This window comes from Vigna unguiculata, chromosome 7, assembly GCF_037176805.1.
Source record: "Vigna unguiculata cultivar grain cowpea cultivar isolate G323 ecotype 2 chromosome 7, ASM3717680v1, whole genome shotgun sequence".
NCBI classification, from domain to species: Eukaryota; Viridiplantae; Streptophyta; class Magnoliopsida; order Fabales; family Fabaceae; genus Vigna; species Vigna unguiculata.
Window position 1 is genome coordinate 27,586,141 of NC_140798.1, and position 24,589 is coordinate 27,610,729.

A 24,589-nucleotide genomic window follows, 5' to 3' on the forward strand; every position below is an offset into this window, starting at 1 on the left:
ATTTGAATATTCCTTTGGATTAGTCACATGTGGAGAATTTGGTTATTGATGAAGGCTTGTGTGTCAATATTAATTGCATTAGTGCATAGGATCATGTGTTTAAATCGTTAGAGTGTTGCTGTTTATATTTATTTGAGCATGCATTATTCATAAGTTAGAATTGAATGCTAGCATGGATTTAAAAGGGGGATATATATATATGAAATGTGAATGGATTGATTTTACTTGTTTTGGGTGCTTAAAAACCAGTATCGTGCAAGTACTAGTGTTTGACCGCCGGGCGATAGCTACAAAACCAATAGAGAATTGAAGCGTGTAGCACTTGGCAATAAGGGTTTTCCCACCATGTGTTACTTGTAGAAACAATAGCATCAGAGGCGCTTGGCGCCTAGTGGCACGTGTCCCCCGCCAGATGGTCTGAAAGCCTTTGCGCTTGGCGGCTCGTGTGGAGCCCCAAGCGATTTTTGATGAAGCAGATATTGTGTTTTGCTTGCTTTGGATGTGCGTGGTCTACGAGACTTTGGGCGATATCTCAAGGGTCAGATGCTGGAGTATTCCTGGAGTTGTGGCTCAAGATGTAGGGTAATACGAGCATTCTTTGAGTTGTGGCTCAGAATAACGAGTGTTCCCGCATGTGTTCTACAACTGGTGGCTTGTAAGTTGGACAACAACGATAGCTTGAGATTATCAACCAAAGACGTAGAACATGGATTACATAATGGTGGCCATGTGTGATGAGACCAAAGGATGAAGTTCCTTTAATGTGTGTGTTTGTTATATAAATTGTTGCATATGTTTATATTCCTTTAGCTCACCCTATCTGCGTGTGTTTGGCGATGATCGTGTACGCGGTACACGGGAGCAGATGATGTTGCAAGTGGTACTGGTGGAGCGTAGAGCCGGAGTGTGGGCTAGTTGGTAACCTTTATGGCAGTATTTTATCATTTTTACGAGTTTTAAGGATTTTCTTGTAATCATTTGAATTACAGAACTTGACTTTATAATGAGACTGAGTTGATAATGTATTGTGTTTAATAAATATTTGGATTGGATTTAGTTTTATTAGTGTAATAAAGTTTTCAATTCCTACGGTTTTTGGGAAACGATTTAAAATGAATGAAGTATTATTATTATGTTTTTGTTTTATTATTTAAATTCGTAATATCCAGACGGGATGTTACAAAGAGTAACAACTCAACCCATAAATTATCGTTAGATTTGTTGACTTTACTATAAGCAACATTTTTACAATTTAGCTCATACATTTTAAAGCCAACACTTGGCATAAAGTATCAACATCTTAAAAAATGTTGCCATTGGAAGTCTTTAATCCATGCTTGTAAAATCATTGCATATATTATGTTTAAGCAACACTTTTGTACCCGTGATCTAATTTAGCGCTGCCTAAAGTCAAAAATGGTGTAATGCGTCTTGGTATTTGTCTCAATCATTCAAGCAAGTAAATATGGCCACAAACCAAAGAGCTTTGATATCACTCTGATGGGGAAACAATAACAACAACAACAAAATACAAAAAGTATGTCGTGGAAATAATTCTCTCAAAATTGCTAGAATTTATGAGGATCAACCACAATAGAAAAAGGTAATAATAATCCCAAAAGATAACACCAATATTTTTAATGTGGGAAAACCCTTTGAATGTGAGAAGTAGAAACCCTCGGGTACAAGACAGTAAATCAAACTCCAATAATATCAAATATAGGAACAAAAGAGTCAAATCAAAAGCACAAACAAATTCCTATAACTAGTCAATACATCAAAGTAATAATGCTCTCAAATATGAGAAACAAAGAAAAAGAAACCTAAAATAGAGTAATAATGCGAGACTTATTTCTCTAATCTCAAACCTCACATTGACGATCCCAACGGTAAAATTGAATAACTCTATGCGACAAAGTCAAAATTTCAGCTCGATCCAACAGTGAACAAAGTGGAAATCGTAATTTTACTAAGGTGGCTCAATGAATATGTCTACAAATTCTCTCTCTCTCTCTCTCTCTCTCTCTCTCTCTCTTCTATCTTTCAAAGGCTACAACTTACACACTTTCTCTTGATTTAAAAGACCCTCTCCAATTAGGTTAAATAGTGAGACAAAATGGACTTGACTAGGTTAGACTTTTTAGACACATAGTTGGAGCCTCTCCCAACACACAACAACCAAATACTCGGGAAGAGAAGAGAAACAAAAGAAGAAAAACATAAACATCAAAAGAGAACAACCATTCGTCTATACAAGCTACTATTATATTGTCTAGGTATGTCATAGACAATTTAAGCAGGACATACACTGTCAATTTGTATAACCACATCTTTATCATTTAAAAATAACAAGAAAGCATATTACCTAATGATCAAGTTAGTATACTGTCTTATGATCAAGAACACAACCATTTTGGAAAAATTTTAAACATTATATAATTTAAGACAAAGACTCCTAAGACGAAGAAATGTGAACGACCAACATTATTACCTTTGTAAAAGAATGATTGGTGATAACATAGCTGCAAAAGGGAAAAGATGAAAATGACTCACCAACCCCCACTATATATAAAGGTGAAAAGTTCACCAGTCACACAATCTGACCTGTTAGATCTAATCACATCCAATAGCTATAAATACTTGAAGTGTCATAACTCTTCGACCCCAACATACATATTTTCAAACGAACTATGACAAGGCGAATGCCAAAGCCGAACAACCACACTAATACTTACTTCATACAAACCCCTTTGCATCAACATTCATATGCAATGCTCGGGCTTGGGGGTTAGTGTACAGTATGGATCTGTCAGTCAAACATTAAAATGAAGTTGGTAACTATATTGAACGATTGGCTAGAACACTCAGTGTGATTGAGCCACAATTAGGCTGATGATAAATAAAAACTCATCACAACTAGTATAAATATAGGATCCATGACGGTAGTTATATTACATTGATGATCAAAATCTCCAAGCATTATACGAGAGAAACATTGAAGTGGTCTGAAGACCAAAACATAAAGGAGTTAGGAGTGTTCAACCGTATAACCATTGGCGGAAGAAGGTTATGACATAGGGGAGCCATGGCTCCCCCAACCATTTCTTTTTTTTTTTGCTTTTTTTTATTTATTTAAAAAATAATATTTATATATTATTATTTTATTTTTATTAATTGATTTTTATTTTATTTTATTTTTTATATATTTTTAAAAAAATATATTTATATATTATTACTTTATTTATATATTACTATTTTATTTATATATTATTACTTTATTTATATTTTGATTTTTTTTAAATTTAAAAATCACGTTTTTTTTCTCTATTATAATTTCTTATACTTTTTTATTTGATTTTTCTCTTTCGTGCTTCCATTTCTTTTTCTCGTTTTATTTTTATCTCAATTTTCACCATTATTTTTTTATTATTTTCAAAATCAAATTGTACTACGACAAAATTGAAGAGTTAATGAACATTTTGGACTGAACAATTTCTTCTTTTGAGTAAGTTCATTTTTTCTCTTCTTTTTTTAAGCAATTTGTTTTCCTCTTGTATGTGGCTTTTCTATGCTCTAGGCATATCTCTATCGGTTAGAGATCATAAAATCATGCTTTAATTGTTGATCAAACTCTTCTTTGTGTAAATAGAGCTATTTTAGGCTTTGAAGTTGTGTAAGGGAAGAGCAAGACTAGAAATATACTCTAAGGTAAAGGAAGCTAATCATTTAGAAGTTAGGTTTAATTACTCGTAAGGTACCCAGTTTGGGTCAAGGGTGTCAATTTGGTACCCGACGAAAAAAAAGTTTCAATTTGGTACCCAAGTTATTTTAAGTGCATCAATCAGGTACATCCCGTTAGATTGTCAGAAACGGCGTTAAAATCTTGGTGACGTGGCAATACATAACGGATACGTGTCATTGAAAGAAGAAGACATGTAAAAAAAATAATTATACAGTGTGCAGTGGTGATTTAATGAAAGGTGAAGTGTAAATTTGCCCTAACTCTTAATAGTACCATATCATCTTCTTCTTCTTCTTCCTCTTCATCCGGTTGCAGGTTTAGAGCTGAAGAGGTGGCTTCTTGATGTGTGTCTTCTTCTTCCAATCAATTCCTCAATGTCTCATCTTCTTCCTCTCCATTCGGTTGCAGGTTTAGAAAACGCATTCGAATATAAAAGCAAACGAAGAACAATTAGAACACACCAATTCCAAAGCAAACGCATTCGAATAAAAAACCCTAAATCCATGGCCTGAAAAGAATGAAGAACAGGGGTCTCAAAAAAATGTACCTTTGATCGCCTGAACCTCGATTCCACCTTCTCTGAACGATTTCACCTTCTCCAATTGATTCGCCCTTCGATTTTGCAGAAACCCAGATCGCTTCTTCCTCCAGACCTTCTCACTTCTCACTCACCTTTTCGAGTTTCCTAACTTCACACTTTGAAAGACTTAATTTTTTAATTCAAACGCATATTACTTTATTAGTTTTTTTTCAAAATACCACGTCAGAAATAAGTGCCATACCACGTGTCAAATATTTGTGTTAACAGACCCTGTTCATTCGTCAACGTTAATGACTTTAACGGCGTCAATGAAAATGTACCTGATTGATGCACTTAAAATAACTTGGGTACCAAATTGAAACCTTTTTTTCGCCGGGTACCAAATTGACACCCTTGACCCAAACTGGGTACCTTACGAGTAATTAAACCTAGAAGTTATTAGTTTTCTTAAAATATTGAGTCTTGCTTTTAGGATTTAATTTGAGGTATTCATAATTTTATTTTTTTTTGTAAAAGAATTGACAAATTTATATTAGAAAAATTGTGATAAAGAGTAAACGAATTGATTCTTTTTTCAAGAGGAAGGTTTGTGATGAAGATGAAAAAAAGGCATCTACGTCGTCTAAAATTGAGAAACTTCATGATAATCCAAATATTGAAGAAAACGAAAAACAACTCTCTAAGGTTCCTAAAGTTACATGTAATGAATTTGAAAATACTTTAGAACGTGATCCAAGGAAGCGTCTTCAAATCTGTCAATACCCACCAAATCAAATTGATGAAGTACAAATGACTTATCTAAAATGGGGTTCATATCAAATGCATCCAGAAAATTATTCGTTGTCTGGTAAAAATGATCATCCAACAAGATTTGAGTACACATGGTTTAACTTATTTCCTTCATGGTTAGAGTATTCACCATTAAAAGATGCTACATATTGCTTAACGTGCTATCTTTTTAGTAAAAAACCAAGCGAACGACTTGACTCAGATGTTTTCATTATTACAGGTAATTGAATTTATTTTCATTGAATTCTAATTGACAATAAGTTGATTGTCATTAACATGTTTTAATTTTTCGAATGTTTTTTCATAGGTTTTAAAAGTTGGAGGAACATTTTGACTAAATGTAACTTTTATTTATTTATTATTATTGATGATAAACTTTATGTTACTCTTTTATATATATTATTGTTATATTGTTTGGATTATATTGTTATGAGTGTTTATTTTGAATAAAAAATAATGTAAAATATTAATTTTTTTTAATTAGAAAAAATTATTTATAATAAATATAATTTAGCCCTTTAAAATTTTTTGTCAAGTTGCACCGCGTAAAACTATAAACTTTTAATACAAGTACGAGTTCATTTATAAATATTAAAATATGAATGTAATATTTTAGTAATTAAATAATTTAAATAATAATAAAAATTTAAACTATGATAATAATTTGAATAAAAAATTTAGAAATATTTATTCAGTAAAAATATAATTTATTTTTAAATTTTAACTTTTAAACTTTTGTTATTTATAATTTTTATATGCTCTTTAAAATTAAATATAATACTAACATTTAAAGTTAAGAATTGTAAAAACGGTATAAAACATTTATTTATACAATACCTGCTGTGACAAAAATTGGATTGGGTTCTCAACCCGGTTTACAATTGTTCCATTCACTCTTTCTGCGATGGGTAGGCCATCCTCCACCATCGAAATCCCTCACGAACGCCACCGACATAACACTCGCCGCACACCGGACTCCGATATCTCTGACGATTATCGTCGCCGTCGCAGCCCCAGCTATGACTCTTACGACCGCCCCGCGGACCGCCGCCGCCGCCGTTCGGAATCACCCCCCTTGAGAAACCCTAGACACGCCAATGGAGCTCCCAACGACGACGCTCTGCCGAAGAAATTCGGTCGCCGAAACGGGGCGTATCTGGACCGCGACCGCGGGGACTGGCAGCGTTCCAATTCCGAGTCCGACGAAGAGTTGAAGGGTTTGAACTACGAGGAATACCGAAGGCTCAAGCGTCAGAAGATGAGGAAGTCGCTGAAATACTGCATCTGGAACGTCACGCCCAGTCCTCCGCGTCGCGACGGTGACGATCTGGAGGATTATAGCAAACCTGGTGAACTCTCTGACCGAGACGACGTCGATGGGAAGATCGACAAGGAGGTTAAGCCAAGAGGAAAGTCGAAATCAGAATCTGATTCTGAATCTGAAAAGTCTATCAGCAGTGAATCAGACGATTCGCGTTCTAGGAAGAAGAGCAGGAAGAGTTCTGCTGGTTCGTCGAGGAGGAGATCGTATAGCGAGAGTGGGTCAGAATCTGAATCAGAATCAGTGTCAGAATCAGAAGAAGAGTATCGTAGACGAAGGAAGAGTAGGAGAAATAGAAGAAAAAGAAGTAACAGGAGCAGCAGGAAGAGAAGATATAGCGATTCAGATGAGAGTGACGAGAGCGAGAGTGGTGATTCTGAAAGCAGTGGGAGAAAGAGGATGAAACGTTCTTCTTCTTCAAGGTCTAGTTCGAAGCGTAGCAGAAGAAACAGAAAAGGAAAAAAGAAAACTTCTGAGACGGAAAGCGAGCGGGCTTATTCGGAGGAGGAGAATGGTTCTGGTTCCGGTGATGCTGGTAAAGCTACGATAGATGAGGTGTTGAACACGGAGATTAATGCGGAGGCTATGAAGTTAAAGGAATTGTTCGAGTCTCAGAAGAAACCTGCTTTGGACAACGAACCCGCTGTTGGGCCAATGCCCTTGCCGAGAGCTGAGGGGCATATAAGCTATGGTGGAGCGCTTAGGCCTGGTGAAGGTGATGCCATTGCGCAGTATGTTCAACAAGGTAAGCGTATTCCGCGAAGAGGAGAAGTGGGTCTTTCTGCGGAGGAGATTCAGAAGTTTGAGAGTCTTGGTTATGTGATGAGCGGTAGTAGGCATCAGAGGATGAATGCCATTCGTATCAGGAAAGAAAACCAGGTTTATAGTGCTGAGGATAAACGTGCTTTGGCTATGTTTAACTATGAAGAGAAGGCCAAGAGGGAGCATAAGGTTATGGCTGATCTGCAGCGCCTTGTGCAACGCCATATTGGCCAGGATGTTGGTCCAACTCATGATCCTTTTGCTCCAAAAGCCTCCGATGGTGCTGATGCATAATCACTAGTATTGATGTATGTTTAAATTCTGTTCTTTACTTTTTTCTTCTTATTATTCTGCTGGCTACGATTTTACATTTCTATGGGACTTATAGACTTGGAGAATAGATATAGATGGCTTATTAAGACTGAGATAGTAGAGGAAGATGAACCGTCTTCTTTCTTTGTTATGTTTTGTTTTGTTCTTGTAGCTTAGGTAGAAAGTACATTATATACAGAAAGAATTTTCATGATGTCCCTTTTTTCTGTATGACTTGATGAACCATTGTTATAAGAATGTTTTCACTTAGATTAGATAGTGACTGGCCTTGGATTGGGCAGAACAATGTTCTTATCAAATTCATTACCTGGTCCAACCCTCAATATGATTCACTTTACTATATTGTGATCCCTAAATCATTGGGATTTTTGCATATGATCTAATGAAAGTGAATTTTGTTGTCCACTTTTTTGACTTTAGGAATTTTTTTCTTATGTAATATAGTGTTTTTTTTTTTTCTTTGGGGGCCTCGATATCATTAGATTTGAGAACCTTACGAAAAGAAATTTGTGCAGTAGGAGCATGATATTGTACCTTTTCTTTGGTTTTTATTTGTGCGTGTGAAGAAAATGTTGTCTAGCATAAATATGAAAAATGCTGCAAAATCAATGGGCGTGAAGGATGGTTTCTCTCAAATTCATCCTTGCCAGTACAATAAAGTACATTATTTTCTGTTATTCACTTGACTTCAAATCACGTGGTTCAATAGCAAATTTTCACTTTTGGTTTAATAAGGAAAAGAGGAGCCAGAGAAGCTTAATTGAATTGGAGGGTCATTCTGACCATATAGGTCTGGCTAATGGCTTAAGGAGACTAACTGGCAGAAGCCTTGGGCAGTTAGGATTGCACGTGATCATAAAAGAGCTGTGACCATTAGTGTGCCATTGACACACCTTATAGCTCGCTCATTCACATGTTTTTTGGATTTTGCGCAAGATCTTGATTGTTAAATATATGGTACAAGTTAATTTTTTTTTGGGCGCAATTTGTGTGGAGGAAGCAAACAGTAAGATGAGCAGAGGAATCTTATGAGGGCTAATGAGGTGTTGGAGCAAGGACAACGATTTAGGTACACTTTTATATTCTCCAAAGCCACAGCCTCACCCTGTAGAATATTATACTTATTGGCCCATCATATTAAATTATTAATTATGTTTATATGATGCTGCCAGAGCAGTATGATGGCACACTGTCAAAATGCACATTCTATTTTACTTATAAAAGTATTGCAGAGAAACAAGCACGCATTTTTTAAGTAAGTTCTTCAAATGGTCTAATTTGATAGAAAGAAAATAGTGTCTTGTTTCGAAAGTAGTAAAATCCGTGCCGCATCAGCTGTACTTGCCTCATATGAAATCATTGTTTTAAGCACTTAAGGCTGTAGCTTCTGTTTCTCTTGTTGTTTTGACTGTTGGGGCTATCATGCTGATGCTGTGAAGGTTTATTTGAATCCTATGATATTGTACTTGAAATAGCTTGCTAGCTGCTGCATGTAGTGGATGGAATGCTCTCTTGAAGTGGAAGAATTAATTTTCTGGGTCTAATATTTTAATAATTTCCTGCAGCTTCAAATCCAATAAATTTAGTTCTAAATTAAATTTTAACCATCTCATTCGATTGAGTCTTGATTAATAATTTTCATTTTATTGAGTGTTCACAATATATGTATGTGTATATATATATATATATATATATATATATATATATATATATATATATATATATATATATATATACATCCGTTTAAGTATCTTACCATTTTATTTTTGTCTTCAATGTGATAACATGACCGTCACTTCTGTTTTTTTGGTTTACACTTGTCTACAATGTTTTTTTCAACTGGTTTTAATGGGTTTTGAACTTAAACTAGCTTTGGTTTCAAAATATCAAAACTGTTTCTGTGGAAAAAATATGGATGTGAGTTGGTTTTTAAAATTCCAATCCATACCTATCCGTAGTTCAGGGACCTACATTTCTTCTCTGAAACTACTTCAATTTGTTAGTTTAATATCTGCCTGGTTGTTTTCGTTGGTTATTGGTAGGTAAAGGGGACCAATTTGATGGGATTATATAATTTCGAGTTTTGCTCGCAGGGGTGCTGTCTTTTTGTTCTGGTGCATGGTTTCATTATGATATGCTTATTGGGTCACACTTTGAACACTCTTCACTATCGGACTTGTTAAATCAAGATCTTATTTTATCTGGTGTTGCTGATGTTGTGTCCAGGCTTGGTGTGTAATCTCTTTGATATGCCTATTGGACACATGGAGGATCACACACAGCAAAAAACAGTATGTAACTCAAGTGTCTTTTCTGTCATTAGGCACGTCTTTGTCTGAACAGACCTATATTGTATTGTAGTGTATGTGTTGTCTTTCGTCTGCTTCAAAAGAAGGAAACAATCTAGTGCATAGTTGACTCCTAAAATTTCCTTGGTAACAGTCTAAATTCTTTTTCGATTGAAAGCCTCATGTAAGCGTTACAATTCCTTGTTTGGTAGTCCTCAGTGAGATATTCATGCGAAGAATCATTTAGATTCTCAAAAAAATGTTGAGTTATTCTGTAGCTCAGCAATAGCCCTGGTGTTGTCTAGTCGTACAAGGATTAGCGTAGATTAGCAGTAGCAGTATATAACCACATTACCAATTCCTGTATGTTCATTGGATGTTACAAGGCGTATAAATTTACGAAATTAAGTATAAAATGCTTAATGCTTCAGCCACCTTAATGATGAATCGAAGAAATACTTTCACAAGCTGCCAATCAAAAAGTAGAAAACATGTGCTGAGGGAGAGAAAAAAATATGTTAACAAGAGTAACGATAACGGAAATACTGCTCCAACCGTCCACATCTCCAGACTATGGAGTCTGTACAAACTTAGGAGTGGAGAGTGTAACTGGGGTGGCAATTGCTTCCTGCACCTCATCATTTACTGGAATTCCTGTTTTGCCCTTGATTGTTTTGTTTGATACTGGTCTCCTTCGTGGTTACTCCGGCAAACAATTGTGGAGGAGTTGGTGATTTGTGGAACTCATACAGCTCAGGGTAGGTATATTAAAGTATGGAATGTGTTTTTCATGGTGCATAGCTGGGTAAATTGGTGGAGTGGAGGTTATCGGAAACCAGAATCCGGACATAGACTTCTGGAAAATGTTATCCGTCATGTGGGGGGTGAGAATGTGTTTTCTGTTTCCGAAATAGTAATGCAGCGTTTCGGAAAGATCATTCCAGAAGTAGTTGAGCAGCGTAGAGTTCCAGATTGGAAAATCACACGACTTCCGGATCTAATCCCGTAACAGTAACGGTGAATTGTGTTTTGGAATTTGAAGGGTGCAGAAAGTAATAACCAACTGGGGTTGTATAGCAGGAAATGGAGGACATTTCTTCCTGCACCCCATAGATAATCATATTCCTGTTTTATCCTTTTTTAAAATTTATTATAAATCCTAAAATCATAATTTCACATCTCCTTATTCTCCAGCACCTTCCTTCGTGGGGTGTGTAACGTTTGGGGTTTTTAAATAAGTTACGGATTCGTCAATCCGAAACATTGTTATGTTCTGGAACATATAGTCCAGTATGCAATGTGATATTTGTGTCCATGCATGAAAGGAACCTTCTCTTCCCAACCTTCGTATTTAGCTTAATGAAGAAAGGGCTATTATTGTCTTAGTGTGGCTTATATTAGTGAGAATCTTAAATATGGCCTGAATAGAATGTTTGAATATTCCTACTGTCAACAACCAAGCATATCAGCAATGCTATCATCTTAGCAAGGAGGGCAGTTTTGGGATTAAATGTAATATTTTGGAATAAGGTTACAGCTCAATCTGGTTAGAAGATTAGTGACATGGGACATATTTAAACCATAGAAAAAGCTACAAAAACATCCCTCCAACCAAAACCTCTATCTTCTCCTTCTTCTAATACATATATTAGAACCTAAGATGTAATGAACCTGTGGGGTGTGCTCCACGTTACTCAGGTTCTTCTTCTTCCTGTAGGCTACCATCCATCCTCATAGGAAATCCCTCCGGAAAAAACACCATAAGAACGATAATAGAAAATAGAGTGATATATACAAAGTGCTGCTTGATGGAAGACACTGTATGAAAAAGTGAAGCAACCCTTAAATAGCTTCAATGGAGGAAGCCCACTAACGAAGAAGGCACCGTGTGAAAAACGAAGGAAAAGTTTGGCGTAGGTTGAACGAAGAAGAGAGGTGAAGGTTAAAACTTTAATATTTTATTATAAATGTATAAGGGTAAAATAAGGATATTGAAATTTATGGGAGTGCAGGAAAAAGTTGGAAATGGAGCGTGGTTGTAAGGAGCAAAACTTAAAAGTGGTGTGGATTGGGCTGCTTGTCCTTTTAGTGGACCTTGAACAAACTTCCGTTCAAGAATAATGCAAGCATTGCTGTATATTACACAATAAGTATTATTTTTTTATAATTAAAAAAATACTTATTTTATTACTATTAAATCACTTTAGTGTGTTAATTACATTTTGGATTTATAATTAATAATTTAAATCATAATATAATATTATTTATAATTACGATTTTTAAAAAAAAAATTATTATTCAATTTAGAGATTGTGTTAATTGAGCTAATTTGAATACAATGAAACACATATTGTGGTGCTAATTCTGGTGTTTTATTATTTTTTAGGAAAAAATTAGAAAAAGAAACGTATTTTTGTTTCAATTAATATAAATTATAAACACATTTTTGTTTTGTTCCAACTTACTCTTGTACAGAAATAAAAACAATATATGTTTTTGCCTGGTGTGAGAAGAAAGAGAACACATTTTCATACATTTTTGCAAAATATTCATTTACAAACATTAGGTGAACTTAATAAAGCGAAGTAGCATTAAGTCCTTGGGCTATATCCGTTTTATCCTTTTGTCTCGTAAGTGGTTATATACACATAGGCATAATATGTATGAAACACAACATCAATACTTATTATTTCGGTTTATGTGTTTCTATCATATCATATTACTCATCAAACCTATATTGTTTGTCTATATATGTGATTTATATGTTAGGTGTTCACCAATTGTTTTCCAATTAATTTATATGAAATGGACTCTTGTGGTTTCCACAGTCTTTTCTTCCCCTGAAAAGATCATTTTGTTGCATTTGAGTTAGGAAGATGAGATGAGAGAGCATTTCAACATTTAATGAATGCGATGATGGAATATGTTTAATCAGACAATTATGATGAGATGTTGAAACAGTTCCAATGTAATTAAAATTGAAACTGCATAAATAAAAATAACACAAAATTATGATTTAACAATAAAATACGGGGCTGTGCGCAGTGGGAGAAGCAGTTATTCGGTTTGTTGTTTGATCCCGTGACCCTTTTGTTTTTGGAAGCTTTTATGTAAAAGTTGTGTGATTGGGGCCATTGAGGTTTGACTTGAGACATATGATGATGAGGTAGCGAATGATGGTTACTTAGCCAAAAAGATTGATAAAAGTTTGGTGGGGATGATAACATGATTTGATTTTGAAATGTGGACACTGTGGCAACAGTAGAAAAGATGGATTTGGAAGAGATTCCAAATTATGTCCCAAGTGGTTTTTTGGGCAATGTAGGAAGAAAGAGGTAGATTGAAAAGATGTGATGGGGAAAAGAAAAGGCACATGACATGTTTGATGATAGAATTGAACTTGACAACTGCCTTAGATGAGTTGGTACTTTCATCACATGGGTAGGCTAGGCTGGCAAGCCTTGTTGAAAAAGTCTCATCACACATCTAGTCTTTACATCCTTAAAGTCCAACATAACACATACACTCTTTATTGGTTGCAAATATGGTACCTAAGTCCTCTCTTACAAACACAACATCTCATAAACTAACTCCCTTTCTTTGTGTTTTTTAGACTAAATCCTTTTCATCTACAAACAAACAAAGCCATTTACGGCACAAACACTAATGCCATACTAACCTGTATTTCCGAGCAATGTTTTCTCTCACCATTTTTTTATTTGCTTTATTTGCATTAGTCATTTTGCTCTTACATTTAAACACACTCAACATCTCATTGTTTCTATTCTTTCTATTTTTACTTCCCTATTCTTTTTACCTTTTATTCTTCCAATTATTAGATTTGTCAACTTGACGCATGTCCCATGCACAGGTCCTAGTTCACTCCTGAAGAAATCCTCTTTGAAGATGGTTCCCATTAAGGAGAAAAAAAAAGAAAGTCATAACCTCCCAAATTTTCTCTCAAGTGGGTTAGGGTGAAGGATTAAGGTAAGTTTGACCCACTACAAGACTAACCACACAACCTTATAGGTCCAAAATTGGTCAAATTTGATTGAGCCAAATACAATTGAAATTTGGCCAACTTTGGTCAATTGGCCTTGAATGAAATTTGGTTGAATTTGACTAAGTCAACCTCGACTAAAATTTGATCGAGTCGATCATTATCGAATTGCAATTGAGTGGACCTTGATTGAATTTCGATTGAGTCGACCTCGACTAAAGTTTGACCAAGTCGACCTTGATAGAATTGTGATTGAGTCGACCTTGATAGAATTGTGATTGAGTAGATCTTGACCAAATTTCGATCAAGTCGATCCCAATTAAAATTTGGTCAAGTCTACTCCTATAAAAAAGGCCAAGTCGACCCCTAATGAGTCAACCTTAGTCGAAATTAGGCTAGGTTGGCCTTGTTAGAATTTGACTCCACCTTTAGTCGTAGGCGATACGAGTCGAATAGAGTCAATGTTTGAGACGGGTGCAATCGAGGGTGAAGATCGAGACTAGTTAGCCTGATTCAAGCTAAAGGTAGACTCAGGCTGACCCGACTAAAGTTCGAGATTGGTTGCTTGGATTTGAAGGTCAAGATAAACCGATTTGGCTAAAGGTTTAGACAGACTTATTTAAATTGAAAGTCTAAATAGACCGACCTAAATCGAAGGTCTAATAATATATTTTAAATAATTAATGTTTTTTCATATTTTAAAAGAAAGCTCATGGGCTGCCTTTGATGCACAAGGCTTTTGTGAAAATTTTGATCCTATGGACTTTTTCGATAAGGTGTTTTTTAATCTTATGGGCTTTTTTGGTCCCAATCCAAGTGGGTCAGGACCAAACCCTGTTGAGTGAGTCAAATTGACAACTTTACCTATGAAACACACCTTGATGGATATCCACTTAAAATTGTCAAAAATTATTTTAGTATCTATAAATATAAATATCGTAATTAGTTTTTTAAATTAAGAGTTTAAAATAAACCTACATGTTCAGTTTAATACAAAATATTTATTTTATGAATTTAATTCTTAAAGTACGTCAATATTATAATTTAAATCACACAAAGTTTTAAATTTTGAACAAAAAACAAGGACAATAAATATCAATCTTTGCATAATAAGTTGATTAATGACTTCTGTGGAGGAGACCGATGTGGAAATTACTATGACAAAAATATCAAGATAAGTAAATTTCTCTTGCATTTATACTCTTGGCCAAGAGACGTCATGCTTTGCGGGCTATTGTACAGGAGGTCGAGGTGAAGATGACCTCAACTCCAAAATCAACAGAGGACAAGATGATTTTGTTTATCCATGCTGACAACATTATTCTGATAGACATGATAAAAAAACTAATGGAGGATTAAAATGGTTAATCATTGATAAGAAAACTTAAGATAGGATATATAGACGAACCTAGGCCTTTGAAAGACAAAGGTCTGTACATGTACAAACATTATTCATGATGTATGACATATGCTCCAATTATTACAACATTTATTGTCTATGACATATTATTGACTTCAGTGTCAAAGTGACTTTGCAAGTTTTGTCGAAAACTCGCAAATCAATCTCGACAAGCATATTCATACAGATATACCAGAGACACATCGATATTAAAAGAGTAAATACGTGAAAAATAATATATATATATATATATATATATATATATATATATATATATATATATATATATATATATATATATATATATATATATATATATATATATATATAAGCATCTAATTCGTTTTTATAAAAACATCTTTATCGATATTGTTCCTACGGAAACAAATAAGAGATGTTAAGGACACAAATATCATCTTACCTCAATCTTCAATCTCTCGAGTTGGTCCCTCCTCGGCTTGCATATGCCATTTGTCGATGTATGCGGTTTGGACCCTTAAAGGGGTACCTGCAGAGAGGTTTTCGACAATCAAGTCACTGAAAAGGTTCACAGAAAGTCAAATATCTAATTAAGGGATTAATGACCTTAAATGGCTGGGGTCAACGTGTATTTATAGAGTTATTAATTATGTCTGCCCTTCTTGTGGGCTGGGCCAATGTTTGGGTTCTAGATGGGCGTGAGCTAAGCCTAGGCCCCTAGTTAATGTTTGTTGGTACTAGGGGCCTTGTTTGTGATATTCCAAGTCTGGAGTAGTCAACATATGACGTCTTATCTTCTAAAGTAGGTGACCTAGGCTGTTATGTGCTTTCTCTTGACCAGTTGCTTGATAACTTTATCTGCGGGATTATGTGTTGGCGGACTTGGCCGTATGGTTTTATTAGTCCGCTTAGGTGCAATACAAATATAAATCGAGATATTTAAGAATCTATTGTTTTATCCAGAGATATTTAAGCACCTTTTATTTTATATTCTTTGACTTTATTATATTTTTATTTTGTTATTTTTATTTTTTACCCGGTCATGTATCATATATATATATATATATATATATATATATATATATATATATATTAGTTTAATAAACTTTCTTTATTATGATATTTCTTTTAATTTTATTATATTATTTTAAATATTTTTAATTTGGTCTTATTTTAAAACATAAATTGATATGCTCTTTTTAAATTCATGGTAATAATATTCCAAATTGATAGAAGATATTATTGCTCTCAATCAACAAGTTAATTTTGATTAATAAAGCATAATTTATTATCTATGTAATAGTATTGGTTAGGTCTAACTTAATTTTTTAAAAGATATAACTATGTTGATGATAACAACAAATTTCAAACTCCAAAACAGATATATCATATATGATAATTAACCCTAAAAGAAGTTACTAAACCAATTTTTTATATAGGTTTTGAATAGGTTTACTAAGTGTTTAAGAATTTTTTATGGAAGATATAAGGATGAGCAATTTAATGATGCAATAAAAAGAAAAACGGTAGACATGATAGTGTTTACAATATTATCTTCACTCATTGCAAAAGTATGATGGCAGTGGGCACATGGAAGAAAGAGATGAAGGAGACGCCATCGTAAATGCTCTTTTTTTTTTCTTTTTCTGAAATTAATGACATTTGTAGTATATTCTAGTTTTGAGGTATATTCATAAAAAGAAAAAAAGAAGAAGTGATACTTATGACAAATAGCACTGTAAAAAAATATGGAAGGAGGAGTTTAAAAAACTAATTAAAGGAATAAAGATTGAAAACAAGTAAATGTAAATTAAATATTTTTTTCATTATTATCTAGAACCCGGGTTATTGGCTTAATGAAGTCAAGGATTGGGTTAGAAGTCCAATCACATTAATTAATTATTAAAAATCATAATCTATGAATTTGTATTTTAAAGATTATGAAATAATCAAACTATACTTTAATTTTCTTAAAAGAAAGTCTCAACATATCAGTTAATTAAGAAAATAGTTTAAGTAATAGAAATATTTATTAAACTGGTTATTGATTTGATTAAGAAAAACGTCAGATGACTTGTTTTTATTTTATTACCAGCAAAGAGTTATTTTAGTTACTGCTAAAAATTATATTTATTTATGAAATTTAAAGAGTTGTTCTTTTACCATATTTACATAAAACAAACTTGTCCGAGTTCATTTAATGGTTGCAATATTTTACATATAAGTTATAAATAAACATATGAATCAAAGAGTATATATATTCTTCTTTTTTTTACCGAACAAAAGAGTTTCTTACATAAATATAATATACAGCTAATGTAGGGACGTCATTATTCATCTTTTAATAGACGTTAAAGTGAAACAATGTTTTTAATCTATGGAAATAAAAAGCAAATGTATTTTTTCAAATCAAGAGTTCTATTATGAGTTTATGTAAACCTTGTAGAGCTACGTTCAATTCTTTTAAATAAATAAAAATTCATTTTTGTACCTAAATCATTCATTTTTCTGCTACCCATTTATGAGTAGAGTTATTATCTTTAGAAATTATTTTTTTAATGGGTTAAATATGTTTTTGGTTATTCAATTTTTAATGAACATTAGAATTAGTCCTTTTTTAAAACCTTGAACTAATTTAGTCTTTCATATTTAGAAATGCGTGAATTTAGCCATTTAAACCATATTTTTTAAAGTTTATTTAGCGTTTTAAACATGTTTTTCAACTAACATTAAATAGAAAATATGTCAAACGGTGTAAACAAACAGACATACTATAATGAAATATGTTTGAAACATCAAATAAACTTAATAAATTTTAGTTAAAATGACTCAATTCACGCATTTACATGATTGAGGGACTAAATTGGTTCAAGATCTCCAAAAATGACTAATTCCAATTTTGACTAGAGATTGACTGATCAAAAACATATTTAATTTTTTTTATAAACAAAAATCTTACTCTTTATTTTAATAATAAGATATTGTATTTAAATTTATTTAACAAGTAAATCAAGAAAAAAACCTACATATGATGATTGAATACAATAAATGAATTGTCCTTCTATTATTTCTTTTAAGCATTTAGAAAATATTAATTCATCAATTATTAATTTGTTCATATTGATATTATTTAAATTTATAGAAATAATGTCCTTTATTAAGATATTTAATGTTAAAATTTTATAATTACGAAAATAAAAAACGTCATTAACTATAGACATTAAATATTAAAATTATGGTAAAATTAATGAAAGTTATTACAAATTTATGAGTAAATAATAGATTTATTTTGTAATGGTTACAACTTTTAAACATTCACATAAATCTTAGTAATGTAAAGGCTCAATGATGGATGAGTAATTATAATGTTCTCAGCTATTTAATTTCAGTTATTTAATTGGAATCATTTGCATCGGATATATTGTCTCTTTCTTTTTACTTTTATGCACATTTTTTCTGCTTAAATAATTTACATTATATATTTAATAGTTTTTTCTTATTTTACTATTTGGAGTACTTTCTTTATCTTTAAATATGTTCGTAAACATTTAATTTATAAAGATTTACATACTCGTGGCAAAGAATCTATCATGACGAAAGATTTTCTTTTTTAAATAATTATATGTTCCTTTTCTTAAATACTTATGTATTATGTTTCCTTTGTTAGTATTAGATACTAAAAGTACTAATTAAATGAGGCTAATAACGCAAGAGTTTGATGGTAACAAAAAATCATATAGATAATGCACTTAGATAAGGATTAGATAAAGAAAGGGTAGATAAAGAGACCTTTTTACATTATAATATATATATACTCACTAAATAACCCAATTAACGAAATGTTGTGGACTGTGATTATATATATATATATATATATATATATATATATATATTTTTTTTTTTTAACTAATACGTGTTCATGAGTTTTAAGTAAAATATATCAAAATCATGTCTAGTACAAAACAAAGACCAGAGTAAAAAAAAACATTGTCAAATACTTAGAAAGATTCAAAGAGAAAAGACATTGTGAGCTTAGAGTGAAATTAAAATTGTTGAGCAAAATTAAGTTGAGTGATAAATCATTGTAATATCTTGACACTGTGAACTATACATTGTGAGCTTTATTGTACTCTCTTGTCTCGAGAGATGATTATTGTTTATTTCAATTGAGAGTTCTCAATCTCAGAGGGAAATTGAGAAGGATACCTGAACATGTTTATACTCGTTATAACCTAAAGAGGTTGATACTCATTATAATCTAGAGAGGTTGATACTCATTATAACCTAGAGAGATTGATACTCGTTATAACCTAGAGAAGTTGATACTTGTGATACATGAAAATGTTGATACTCGTTGTAACCTAGAGAAGTTGATACTCATACTAGTAAAGAGATTTGATTAGTGAAATTTCTTAAGAAGGTTATTTACGAGACCGAACGTAGCCTCAACATTTAGGGTGAATCAATATTAATCTTTGTCTGCATTCTCTTGTCTATAACTTCACTTTGTTAATGATTACTGCACAAAATGATTTTCAAATATCTACAAACTTTATTCACCCCCTCCTGGAGCCACATTGCACCAACATGTTTCTTTTGACAAGAATAGACCAAAATCATAATTAAAGTCGATTCATAATTTTATCAATAATCTTTAAATAAATTATCTATAAGAACACAATTATCATTATAAGACTTTTTGTTTTAAGCAATACTAAAATTGTGAGTGGTATATAATTGGTGTCCAATCATGATAAATACATCATTTTTAAATTATTGTCCAAATGTTGTCTAAAAAGCACGATTGGTTATAAAAATCTAAAGCAAGAAATTTGAAAAAAAAAATTGGGGTTTTGAAAAAAATTTGGTTTGTTTGAGCAACATCCATGATATCATACTCCAAAGTTGAAAAATTGATGTCAAACAAGAGAGATTAGTGAATTCGACCTCTAACATCTCTTTATATTTATTTTTTCTATATCTTTTGAGTTTTGGTTAGGTTTTCATTGATTAAATTCCGCACATGAGCTCTACAATTTAAAGATTTCTAGGTTGATTTCACACTTTAATTTGTCTAGTTTGACCTTGTGCTTTGATTAATTTTTTATATGGAAAATCATGAAATATTGGTGCTTTATCAAGAATAAATGAATGTCTCATTTTATACTAAATGTTGGACGACAATTAATAAAAAATTTGTATCAATATTTTATTATTTGACCCTAAAAAATGTGCACCATCTAATAAGCAATTTGCACCAATATTTTCTTGGTTTAGCTTAAAACTAAGTGCACCATCTAATTGGAATGCAACAACAAAAATATGCACCAATCTCATTGGTTTAACATTAAACAATGTTTATTATCCAATTAATTAGGCAATAAAAGGTTTGTATTAATCTCGTCTTGGTTAAGCACAACAAAGTGTTCATCTTGGTTAGACAATAAAAGTATGTATTGATTTATTCATGATTAAAAATTAACTATTATGCATCAACCTATACATTAACCCGTATGCATCAATTTATGCATTAAACTTCATACAACACGTTACTAGAAAAAAGTTATTTAGCCATCAAAATAATGCGCTAACAAATTGTGACTGAAATAGCTACTGATTTCAATAACTCTCAATTAGCCACCAAAACAACAACCAAATTGCTTGTTAGTGAAAAGTAATGGCAAATATTCATCCGCCAAATCGGTGGTTGTGAAAAAAGTAGTAAAAAAACCGATTTGGCCACCAAATTAGGCACTGAATAAAGTGGTTTTGCAACGACTCACTTTGTTTCGGTGACTAAATAACGTTTGAGGGGATTTCAGTGACAAATTAGGGATTGAATGAGTTTTAGTGGCTAAATTATATTTTATTGCAAAAAACTAAAATTTCCCTCTCTATGAAAACTAAAAAAATACTAAAGTGCAAAAACTAAAAAAACACATAATATTTCACTTCCCTCCTTACAAAAAAGACACATAACATTTCATTTCCCTCATTTGAAAACCTAAGTACTGAAAATAGCGGTGTCCCTCTTTGTGGACACTATCACCATGGTCGTCGTAAACTTGTTCGTCACTGTAGTCACTTGTTGAAAATTGGAAATGTTTCTTTGTGGTCATTTCTTCACTATGGTCGCCCTCTCGTCATCATTGGCCCCATTCTTCGAGGCAGCTCTTCATTGCCTCTTCGTGGTCACCTTCTTTACCGTTTGTGTGTTTATATATATATATATATATATATATACACACACACATACACATATTTATAATAATTTTTTATTATCTTTTTCGAAGTCAGTGTTAGCATCATTGATTTCATGTTTCGTTCTTTCATAATTAGAAACTTTCATTTCATTTTTTAGGTTAAAATTGGGTGCTTGTTATATTCACCAAAATTGGATTGTTATAAGTTGAACATAAGTTTGTGAATAGTGGTCACTTCAAATATCAAAAACAAATTTTTCACAATCAAATTTTGAAATTGTGAATGAAAAGTTTAGAGGGTCTCAGTTGGAGAGTTGGAGTTTGAGATTCTTTGATTTATAAAGATGCATTACACTATATTTCATGAATTACCATTTCCTTTTAGTTTTTTTTTTTTTGCTAACACAAAAAGTGACTTATAGTAATCATTACATTATATTTTAGTTGAGAGAAGATTTATTATGTTTTTTTTATAATTATGTTTGAATTATGGAATTACTAAAGCTTTGTTATATCACAATATCATTTTCATATTGTTAAATATCCTTCCCTTTTTTCTTGGTCATGCCCTTCACTTCACTTTGGATTTATTGTTTCTACCCTTGATCCAGTAATCTAAAGTTATTGGTTTCTAAGTAATGTTGTGAAATATTGTTTCCACTATTTATTTTCAATTACTAACTTGGTGGCTAAGGATGTTTGCAACCGACCCATTTAGCGACAATTTCGTCGGTAGCTAAAATACTTTTTTTCTAATACTTACAATATAAAAACAACAATGAGATTTTAAATCGGTTAAAGTAAAACTAATGTAACAAAATATGCATTGGCATGCTCGTAATTGTGAAAATATATTTTACATCGATTTTTTAAATACCTGATGTATTATACCTTTTTTCTTTTCACTTAACAATGATGTGCTTCACTTTTGGTGTTTCCTCTTCTCTTTTCACGTTTTTCTCTCCCATTTCCTCTCATTCCACCATTTCACATTCAATGCCTCCTTGCATCCCATCCACACAACACCTCCATGAGAACACTGCCCATCCTAGTTTTAGTCTAGTTGCCTTCGCCTCCACTGCTTCATCAGTCTAGCCTTGCCTTCATTCTGCCTTTACGACTCTGACCACTCTCCATGTCTTTTTTTTTTATCCAAAACCCCTATCCACTATGCATTATTGTTGAAGTGCATTATGGTTGAAACCACACACTATTGAAACATTGCCTTCTCATTGTGATCATGCACCACGTTGTCACCTAGTTTTGTGCGGTGCCTCTATTTTCTACTTTTCCCCTCTACACTATAACATCAACCTCATCACTATTGATCTTGCCTATGCGTCAATGGTCCTACCTTTGCAACCCCATTGGTCTGCCACATGTTAGTATGATTAATATGAGTTTTAATTCTTTTAATGTTTTGATGTATTGGTGCTACAAAGCAAGGAACTTTAATGATGCTAGGAAAGCGATGGAGGACTTAAAAGAACTAGGGGTTGAGCCTGATGAATTATTGTAATATATGTATTTTTTTTACCTAGCATATATTACATTAGTTATGAATCAATCGATGTAAAGAGAAAAAAAACTTATTACATTGTTATATTTTACATCAAGTCTAAAACATGGGTAATTACACACAAATAACCAATGTAGAACATCATTTTTGCTTTACTGATAAAGTTTAAAAGTTTCATGAGTAGTATAAACAAAGATTAGACATTGTGTTTTAATTCTTATAAACAACACTAAACATTGTGTTTTGCAATATCTATACTTAAGCTTAAAAATATGTTAGAAAATGATTCAGATTCTAAAGTTGAAGAATTTGTATATAGACCCACTCCCATATATCTAAAAAATATATACATATCCATTATCAACCAAAGTTAGTTATAATATTTCGAATAATCTTTAAATAAGTTGGTTAACGCAACTAAGATAAACTCAAGGATAAAGTAGGTAAAACACTCGCTTTAGGTCTCCTAAAAAAGGTCTCAAAAATTTTATCTTAGTACTAATATTTCTCTATTAAATTAATTATAAAATTATCTTTAAGAAAGAAGGCATAAAAAAAATAGTATTAATATATCTCTATTAAATTAATTATAAAATTATGTTTAAGAAAAATAAGGTCTTAAAAATATTCTTTTTTAGTTCTAATATGCCTTTATTAAATTAATTTTAATTTTTTGATTGAGAATAAAATTTAATTAAAGTATTATTAGTGTTTATTCATTTTTATTGGTATTAAAAATGATATTTAATGAGTTAAAACATTTTTTTAATAAATTATAATTTTTTTTACAAAAAAAATAATGATTAGTTATCTTTATTCTCTTATACTCAATTTTGATTCTATTTTCTTCTTTTATCTCTCTTGCCTTTCCTTGCTTCCTTCTCTTCTAAAGTTCTTTTTTAGGGTTTTGGTAAATTACATTCCTTGAATCTCATGTTGCATATGTACCAATCTTTTTATCCTCATTTCTAGTTACTATTTTTATCTTTCTATTTGTGTTATTATTTTTATTCTATTTGTTGGATTTGTATTAGGGTTAGAAATGTGTTTCTTTTGTCTGGTTTTATTTTTCAGTACTTTTTAGATTTATGAGTTTTGAGAGTTTTTCTACATATATCTTAACAAGAAACCAATTTTTTTTTCTATAAAACTATTTATTATATTAGGGTTTAGTCTTTTGGTGGATAATAGATGAATTAGAGCATAAGAATTAAAAAACCACAAATGTGACAAAAAAATAAGATCTAGATCTAAACTCTACATTCAAAGTTGGATTTTTTGTATAAAGATAATTTAAGTTTGGGAAGAAAAAAGATTTATCTTTTTTTTTGTAACAAAAATCACAGAGAGGACTCTCCTCAAAGATAAATAAAGTTTAGAGAAAAAATACTTACCTTTTTTGGATATTGATGAATTTGATTTATTTTCATAATTAAATATGTTAAGAGAAATTATAGGTTTGAAAAATTATAAATCAATTAACATTCTTAATTATATAAAAAGAATATATTATTTTCCAGATGCATATATAACTTATAGAATAATGTGAATAATTCTTGTAACGTCCCATTTAATCAATAATCCGAATTAATGGAAATGTCACACAGGATAACATAATAGCGCGATCTTGGAGCATAAGCATAACTCCCTACATTACTCAAGGCACACCATGATGCCAAAACTATCCAAAATACAAAGTTTAACAGTACTCCA

The 24,589-nt window shown here is 32.0% G+C and overlaps 1 protein-coding gene across 1 annotated transcript; it reads left to right on the top strand.

Annotated features, from left to right (window-relative positions):
• Positions 1–5,914: 5,914 nt before the first annotated feature.
• LOC114191849 (Ras-induced vulval development antagonist protein) lies at positions 5,915–7,742 on the top strand. Its single transcript, XM_085665116.1, has one exon. The coding sequence runs from the start codon at positions 5,977–5,979 to the stop codon at positions 7,447–7,449; it is 1,473 nt and encodes a 490-aa protein (XP_085521242.1). The 5' UTR covers positions 5,915–5,976; the 3' UTR covers positions 7,450–7,742.
• The last annotated feature ends 16,847 nt before the right edge of the window (positions 7,743–24,589 follow it).

Bases quoted from the DNA above. Each gene is read 5' to 3' on its own strand.
- LOC114191849 (XM_085665116.1), top strand. From the start codon at position 5,977: ATGGGTAGGCCATCCTCCACCATCGAAATCCCTCACGAACGCCACCGA.